The 9,542-nt window shown below is 34.4% G+C and overlaps 1 protein-coding gene across 1 annotated transcript; it reads right to left on the reverse strand.

Moving 5' to 3' along the window:
- Positions 1-1,109: 1,109 nt before the first annotated feature.
- LOC113100296 (uncharacterized) lies at positions 1,110-9,192 on the reverse strand. Its single transcript, XM_026265085.1, has 4 exons — positions 8,917-9,192; positions 8,487-8,825; positions 8,373-8,417; positions 1,110-2,620 (listed from the first exon to the last, which is right to left on the reverse strand). Coding segments are annotated over exons 1-4 (1,896 nt in total). The 5' UTR covers positions 8,918-9,192.
- Between the last annotated feature and the right edge of the window lie 350 nt (positions 9,193-9,542).

The following is a 9,542-nucleotide window of genomic DNA, read 5'->3' on the forward strand; positions in this document are numbered from 1 at the left end:
TATTCAGTGACATCTACCACCACAGTAACTGATCAGGATGCATTTCCAAGCATAGTTCAACTACAATTGAAATTACGCAACTTGTGACCATAGTTGCTTTTGGGATATGCCACTCTGTTTAGTAAGCCATTGTGAATCACTGTAAAAAAAAAAAAAGAAATATATATATATATATATATATATATATATATATATATATATATATATATATATATTTATATATTTATATATTTATTTATTTATTTTTTGACAAACTTGACAAATTGTTAATAATGTTATTTGAAGTTTATTTGAAATAACTTCATGAATGTGTGGCAAACTTTTCAGTCCCAAAGTTCATGTGCGTTTAACCTTGACTTATTTTCTTTTGGGGCGGCAGTGGCTCAGTGGTTCATGTAGGTTGTCTACAAACCAGAAGGTTGGTGGTTCAATCCCCTGCTCCACCTGACCAAGTGTTGAGGTGTCCTTGAGCAAGAAACCTAACCCCAGCTGCTCCCGACGAGCTGGATGGCGCCTTGAATGGCTGACACCACAGTCAGTGTGTGAATGGGTGAATGTGAGGCAACTTGTAAAGCGCTTTGGATGGCCATGTGGTCTGTTGAAAGCGCTATATAAATGCAGTCCATTTACCATTTCTTAGTTCAACCAAATAAATAATTATTTTATTTTCATAGTTCATATATTACAATTGTAAATAATTGTTTTATTTCAAATGTTTCAGTCATGTTCCAGTTAACAACTTACTGCAAAAATAAGTGATCTGATGTCAGCCATTGAAACATATCAACTGCAAATAAAAGACATTAAATATCTGAAGATCATAGCAGAGAATGATTAAACTAATCCACAAACAGCATTTCTTTTCCACAACATATGTGTTTTCTAAGTGCACTATTAGCAGCCAGAGAAAAAGTAAAGCATCAAGAGCCAAACTAAAAGCAAATGCTAGTCATCAAAATAGTGACTTCAAACAAAACTATTATTTTCATTTAGTAAAGGTGCAGTTAAAGCTCCAAAATGTAGGAAAAAATTACAGTACAGTCCAATTACAGTCCATTTACAGTACAGCCCTGAAGGTTCTTAATCTAAAACTGAAGCGTTGTATAGTTTTACCGTTTCAGGGCTGATATTAGTGTAACAGCTGCTCCTCCAAATGCTGCAGCTACAGCAGCTACTATCGCTACTCTTCCAGATGAGGCCACTTTCCCTGCGGCTGCTGCAGACCGGGCCGCTGCTGCTGCTGCTACTGCTGACAGACCTGTAACTACTCCTTTTGCTGTCCCTGCTGCACTTTCTACAGCTGCTACTGCTGTGTTTGTAACTGCTTCTCCTGCTGTTTCTACTGCTTTTTCTACTGTTTCTTTTGCTTTCTTTGTAACTTCTTCTCCGGCAATTTGTACTGTTTTTTCTACCATTGCTATTGCTTTTTTTGTAACTGTTTCTCCTGCAGTTTTAACTGTTTTTTCCACAGTTGCTGCAACTTCTTTTGTACCTGTTTCTGCTGCAGTTTCTACTGCATATTCTACAGTTGCTGCTGCTTTTTTCATAACTGCTTCTCCTGCAGTTTCTACTGCTTTTTCTACGGCTGCTACTGCTTTTTTGGAAACTGTTTCTCCTGCAGTTTTTACTGCTTGTTCTACAGCTGCTACTGCTTTTTTTGTAACTGCTTCTCCTGTTGCTTCTACTGTTTTTTCTATAGCAAATAAAGCCCTTTCTACAGATTCTAATCCTACTTCTTTTGAAGTCATTATTGCATTTTCTGCAGCTTCTTCTGCTGCTTTTTCTACAGCTGCTACTGCTTTTTTTGTAACCGTTTCTCCTGTAGTTTTCACTGCTTTTTCTATAGCAGCTAAAACTTTATCTATAGCTTTTAATGCTGCTTTTTCTGAAGTTTCTTTTGCACTTCCTGCAGCTGCTCTGTTAGCAGATATCATGCCTACTATTGTAACTGCTCCTAGAAATCCAAGCCCTGCAACTGCAACTGCACATGTCTTTGCCCATTTTCCTTCCTTCTTCATCTGAGTGGTTTTAAACATCTCAAAACTGTAATGCATCATTTTATTTTTCTTCATCACTGAGTTGATCTTCTTCAGAAGTTCTGTGACCTGATCTTGATTGTTTCTGTCCTCATTGTTGAATGAGTGATATCTGCCTCCACAGCTCTCAACAATTTTCAGTAAATATTTGCTTTTCTCAATGTACTCGTCCAGAGGTTTTCCCTTCAGCAGATCAGCGTGAGTGAACAGAATGATGGTACGGTGCAAAGCTTCTTCTCCAAAGTTCTCCTGAATCCATTGCACCGTGTCTCTCTCCTCTTTTGTGAATCTCACTCCCAGCTTTAGCACCAGCAGAAACACATGAGGACCAGGAGAGGACATCTCTGTAGACTTTTCTATTTCAGCTTTCACTTGTTGTTTATCCATAGCTGTGTTAAACAGTCCGGGAGTGTCTATTATAGAGATGGTCTTTCCACCAACCACTCCTACCTGTTTCTCACACAATGTATTGGTAGATTTGATAAAATCATCAACTTCAAAGGCTTTTCTTCCTAGTATAGTGTTTCCTGTTGCACTTTTTCCTGATCCTGTTTTACCCAGAAGAACGATCCTCAGATCAGACCCTACAAAAAATTGTAAAAAAGTATTAATATGTAACACAATTATGCATTCATACAGTTACATTTAGATTAAAAACATTCCAGTGATCATCTTTTAATCTTTCATTTTTATTTAAAGCAGAAATACTACTGTTAACAAAATTATTGGCATGAAAAAGTTGTTGGACATGTTTGGTGCAACTCTCTAGATTGTTTGACAAATTCATTCATTCATTCATTTACCTTTTTTTTTGGGGGGGGGGGGGTCTTCTTTTCATACTCAATATAATGGTCACATGAATAGCTCTTTGAGCTATTTCTTCTCTTACATGTCTCTCACTCATTTTCTTTATTTTGCATGACTCTCTATCCGTTTGCATATACAGTATGTACTGTTTCCATGTATAAAGCATTATTACTGACATAAACACACTTAAAATATAAAAAGCATTTTATATATACTAATTACTGTTGATGATACTTGAGTGCAAAAACAACTAAACATTTTAATATTCAAAGATTATTGCTGAAGTGAGACGATTATGAAACAAATATTAGTTGATATTCACAAAAAAATATATTGTCATATTATTGTTTTAAAGTCAAAGACTCAAACTTGCACACTATTACTTAAATATCAGTTGTATTATTATATTTACATGAGTTAATACAATTTACTAAATTAAAATGTATTTTAAATGTAAAATGAAAATAACATTTTGTGATATTTGAATCAGATTTTCTCCACAGACCTGTATGTGTTGAAGTCATTGTTACTGTCGTCTCTTGTGTTTCTCCTGCGTCTTCTCTCTGAGATGCACACAGTCAAAGTGCAGCTCCTCCTGACACCAGTCAAATACTTTCATTCAAACCATGATCACGTGACTAAAGTCTTCCTGAGAGATTTCAGTTTCACTAGTGATTTTTACTAATGATACGCCTACAATTATTTTCTTTCTCAAACTTCTCAAACACAGATAATAGACAATAACGTATGGATACTGTTTACTTGATTCTTTGATGGTAACATTTAACAGGATTGTAATTTCCTTTTGAATACAGCTTTCTGAAACTGTTTACACAGAACATTGTACAGATAATATTGCTGCTGTATATACACTGTATGACTACTAAAACATGAATAAACCATAACATGTTATAGCAGTATAGTTACCTTGATAAATCATTATTTTTATATACTTTGAAATTGATAAAGGAGCTTAGCAAAATGCCACATGAGGGCGCTATAAAAATACACTTGAGCAGATCTTGAAGGTTTCAGTTACCTGAACAAGTAGTATCAACATGGGAAAACAGGTATATGGCTATAAAGATAAAGTATCAAGGTGAACTGCGAAGAAACAAAAAATGAAACCTCTCTGACTTTTTTGAGCTAAGTCTGAACTAATTTGACATAACTGTTTTTAAACTCTATTAAAAATAAACAAAACCCACATAATAAATATTCAGAAAATACTCCTAACTTCCTTGTTGATTGATCAAATCAAATGCACAATTATAAGCTTAATTATATTTAAAACCCTTACGAAAACTATTCATGGTTTTACTACACTAATCATTTATTACACTAACTGTGGTTATACAAATAATCAATATGCCAAAAAAAAAAAAAAAAAACTTTGCTTACTACACTTTAACTATAATATCTTTCTATCTTTCTACAGAGAATTGATGCCAATTGAAAATCATCTGTAACCATAGTGACAGTGATGTCCAATCGAGCCGCAAAATCGTCTGAGTGGAGGCGGAGCATTTGATTTGTGCGCAAAACACTATTTGGCGGGAGAAACTCTGGCAGAAGACTGGATGTAAAAAAATGGCCAAGATTTGGAGATTACTCAGGGTATGTTTAAATACACACACTTATACACTTTTTCAGAGTTTAACAACAACACTTTTGTGTAACTGCTCTCTACATTTGTGTTCAGATGCCTGTTATCTCAAACAAACCCTTTTCTCTTTGAGAGTAACTGCAAGAGGATGCATGTGTAAGAGAAGCAGCCGTATCCAGATCATCTGGAGTTCATAGTAAAGACAGTCTGACCAGATGTTGTTACTGGGAGGTTAAATGGAGAAACTACTGCAGGCCTAACTTTTAATCTGTATATCAGTATCTGAATTTAAAAAGAAAAAATACTATCAATTTTATTGTCTTTTACTGCACTGTAAAAAATAAGTGTAATTTTAACTGTAAAATTTTGTAAAAACGCTACGGAAAAAAACTGATAATAGGTTAACAGTAAGTTCCCGTACTATATACAGGGAAAAACTGTAAAATATCTAACAAAGCATTTAATGTAAATTTACAGTAAAATTATGTTAATTATACAGCTTTTAGAAGTAAAAAAAGAACAAATCAATGTATAATTTACAGTCTAAAACTGTAAACTGATATTCCCAGAATTCCCTGCGTGACACTCCACGTTTGAAAGTATTTTGTTTAAATAATCATGTTTTTAAATAGTTCTTGTTATCAGTTATGTACATTTGAGCTTTATGTTACATCTTCTGTTGCTTAATGAAAGTTTTTTGCATTATTTAAGTATCACGTGTGTTACCATGATGGTGTTTTGTGTTTCCATAAATGTGCACCTTCTATATGTTAATATATACTTCTGCTTGTGGTGAAGCTACTTGTGATGAGCTTTGATACTTCATGTGGCTTTCTCTTATACAGTACCATCTTTATTATTATGGTGGTTGTCAGTATTTTCAAGGTACAAAACAGATTTAATTTTGTGTGTTGTTGAATTTACTGGTTTATATTCACATTTTCTTGTTTGTAAATTACAGCTTTATATTGTAAAATTAACAGTTTTTGACGTAAATGTGTTTACAGTTTTCTGTATTTTTACAAAATTATTCTGGCAACCACAGCTGCCAAAAAGTTTTTGTAAAAACAACAAGAAATTTTTTACAGTGTGCTGATATTTGTTTTTTTAAAATGGTATTTACTGGTTGTATTATTACGGTGGACCCTATTTTTTAACATCTTGCTTCTGTAAAAATGGATGTTTTTGTTTGCTTAAAAATCTACAGATTTATACTGTGAATTCCAATGTGCACAACCCCAAAAGATGTAGTTTTACTCAAATAATACCGTAAAATCTAAGGTTTTCAGACATTTTCCACATAACAATATTTAATTGTAAAATGTATGCATATTTATTTGTTTTCACAGAAAATATTTAGAATTTCAACATTTTATTACAGTAAAAAAAATTTTTTATCCAGTCTCACAATTAACGGTTATTCAATTAACGGTTATATAGTAAAAGGTAGTTTTTTGGTTTTACGCTCCATTTCCGTTGGAATTTCTGATTTCTGCTTCTTTTCTGTCGTTCTGTGTGAAATTTAACAGCCTTTGAATGGCCATTAATATGATGACAAAACATGAGGGATTGTTATACTTTCAACATAATTTGTTAATTTGGGATAAAGCACACAAAATGATGTAAAACTTTTAAATAATGTTCTAACAATGTTATCAATTGACATTTTTAGAATGTTTTTGAGGAATGTTATCCTACCTTTTAAAAGAACATTCTGGGAACTAAAATAAAACTTGCCACTGAAAACATTCCCAGAACATGAAAAATGTCTACCTGGGACATCTATTCCTCTGTTGTTAGTTTGCATGACCCCACTCTCTCTCTCTCTCTCTCTCTCTCTCTGTCTCGTAGAATTATCTATTTATTTATTTTGTCTGTGGGACTTCCTGATAAAATGAATAAAGTAAACGGACATGTATGACATCAAATTCATTTATTAAAAGAAAATGTCCACCATTCGAAATATATTCTTGCACACATTTTACAAATCAAAGAAACAAATTCAGGGTACAAACAAACTAAAACACTTGAACAATGAACAATCAAGACTTCAGTGATCTGTTGGTGTTAACAGCTGCTCAGTACTTAATTTTTTTTGTTTTGTTTTGTTGTTGTTTTGCAGTTTTTCTATGACATGACAAGTTTTATAACAAAATCTTTAGATATAAAAGCAAAAATCTAATTCTGATTTCTGACACCAGATATTTATGAGTTGGCAATGGTGAGAAAGTCAAAGAGGAGACCGTAGCATCACTGAGAGACTCTTCATGCTCCTGGAGGCAGACAGAAGAAACCTAAAATCACACAAAAGGGATTGTCACTGAGAAATAAGGCAAGTCCTTGACATTCACTGACAAACATTCATGCTCGTGTCATAATATCACTTTTAACTCATATTGAGAAATTGAGTTATTGGATCTCACCAGGTTTCCTGGGTTGTTTACAACTGTTTGTTTTTTGTTTTTAAATGACCTCTTCTCACACCAAAAGGGAAACATCCCAGGAAACAGGTAAGTCAGATGGTGCCAAGTAAATTAAAACAAACTGTCTTAATTTCTTCATCTCTTCTGTTAAAAAAAAAGAATGCAACTACAGGCTGACGATCTCCAAAAATGATAATCAATAAATAAAAACGTTCGGCTTCAGCATATCAGTATTCAAACCCGCGATCAGCAGTGCTGATCATTCCCAATTATTAGTCGCTCCTTTCAAAGTAAACGAGAGCTGTAGACGCCAACGTGGCGTTGTGAATGGGGCGTAATGTCATGGTGAAGGTTTGAGCACAGCATGCTAACAGTTCTGTCTTTGGCTGCACTGACGAGCACAGGACACTGTTTAGAGTCAGTGGATTTATTGATTTATTAATTTATTAACTGTATTGCTGCTGCTACACAGATCTACAATAAACATACTATTTATTTCCCAAAGACTTCTATTACATACTGTAAAAAAGCATCTCATTTTCTGCATCTCCTGTTCTCAATCAAGCCACTCCCATAATATCTGTCATCTCTCAAATTAATGCACGACTCATGTGTAAGACTTCAATAAAATTATAAAGTAATAATTGTATGTCAAATAAATCTTACAGTGAGTAAAACTGACTGTGTCTATATTAGTAAAGACTACATAACTTTATTATATTATGTTTACATAATTATTTTATTATTATTATTTTAAATGATTGTCCCTGTATCCGTAGGATCTTGTAATAAAGGAACGGTGGTAGCAGATCGATTTTAAGGATCAGTTCAGCTTAAAAAGATGCACTTTAATCCTGTTTACATGAAATATGTAATATTAAAATATATTAAACAGGTTTAAATCTACAGATGAGCACTTCAGGATGAGCTTCAGAGAACCAACCAATTTCTTTTTGAATGAGCAAAAAAGCTAAAAAGATTTACTTTTAGATCAAGTATCATTAAATGGAAAGCAGCTGGGACACATATTATACACTTTGAACCCCAGTGGCTTTCATAGCCTGGACAAAAAAAAAAAAACCTTTCTGAAAGTCCCTTCTTTTCTGTTTATCTAAAGAAATAATGCATTTCTAGAAACAGTAGTGCAGTGTATTATTAATCAAAAATCAATTAATCTGTTTTCATTTTATTTTTGAGAAGATTGCAGTATATTCTGCTGTTCAGTTTTTGGCAAGTTACCAAGTAATTCAGTATTAATTTTTAGTTTAAGAGTGTTTTACCTCTGATCACGTTTAGCTGAACTTCAGTGATTATGAAGGACCCAGAGCTCTCCTCTGCTCACCAGTATTTCCCAGAATCCGCTGATCTTCACAGTAAAGGTTTCTTCAGTCAGAGAGAATCTGCTGTTATCTGATGAAACATGAACTCCGTCTCTGAAGCAGATATTGGGCTGATCTCCTCTGCAGAAAAACCTCTGTGTTTGATTCCTGATGTGTTTACAGCTGATGGACACTGATCCTCCGACAGACGCTTCATGACCGACCGCTGAAGAAACAACATTAAAATGATGAGTCTGAGAACAGAATGGACAGAAACATTGAGATTCATCCTCACCGTCCTTCCTGATGATCATGAGCTCAATGTGAAGATTAAACACATCTTTCACTGCACACCAGTATTTCCCAGCATCCTCTGCTCTCAGCTCAGTCATGGTCACAGTGAAGAGACTGAGTTCAGTGTCGTCCTTTACTGAAATCTTTGGGTTTTTAACATTACCTTTATCTGACTGAATGATAATTTGAGCATCTTCAGTGAAACACTTTCCTTTACACAGATTCTTTACTTCTTTACTCAAACACGTTCCACTGCGCAGACACATTCCTGTTGAGTGTTTTTCATCATAAGGGCATTTGATCTGGACTGAATCTCCTTCACGTCCGATCACTGGAGGCACTGATAGTCAAAGAGAACAGAGATGTATTTATTCACTGTGAAATACATGCATCTATGACTGAACTGCATGGTTTGTGGTGTCTGTACATACTGGTTAAAGTCAGTTGATGTTTATTGGTGAGAGAAACAGAAGTCAGATGCTGGTGTCTGGTTTCTGCTCCACACCAGTAAACTCCAGCATCTCTCAGGCTCACATTACTGATGATCGCTGTAAAAACTCCTGCTGTACTGTCAGAAAACTCAAAGCGCTGCTTCTCTGATGAACTGATGCTCTGACAGATCTTCTGCTCGTTCTCTTTACAGATGTGTTTGATGGACTGCTGTTTCTCAGGGGAATTACAGCTGAGTTTCACACTTTCACCAACACTGTAAAACCCGACAAGTAAACTTAACTCAAATGGTTTGAGTAAACAGATATCCTTAAGTTATGTTAACTGAAACCATTTGAGGAAACCGATTGCCTTAAACCATTTAAGTTGAAAAATCTAACAGTTATGAGTACTCTGAACTTAATTCAGTTGAGTTCACTGAAAGAAGATGTACATTGCAATTAAATAATGAAGTGATTAATTGAGTGATAATTGAGCATTAGTGATGAACAGCAGATGTTGATTTATTGTTTCATTTGAAGTAACCATGTTAGAGATCAGTGTTTGCTTTAGTTGGGCTCTTGACCCTTGATTTCTGTCTTAGTCTTTTCTCTGGCTGTTATAACCA

Source organism: Carassius auratus, unplaced genomic scaffold, assembly GCF_003368295.1.
Source record: "Carassius auratus strain Wakin unplaced genomic scaffold, ASM336829v1 scaf_tig00217228, whole genome shotgun sequence".
NCBI classification, from domain to species: domain Eukaryota; kingdom Metazoa; phylum Chordata; class Actinopteri; order Cypriniformes; family Cyprinidae; genus Carassius; species Carassius auratus.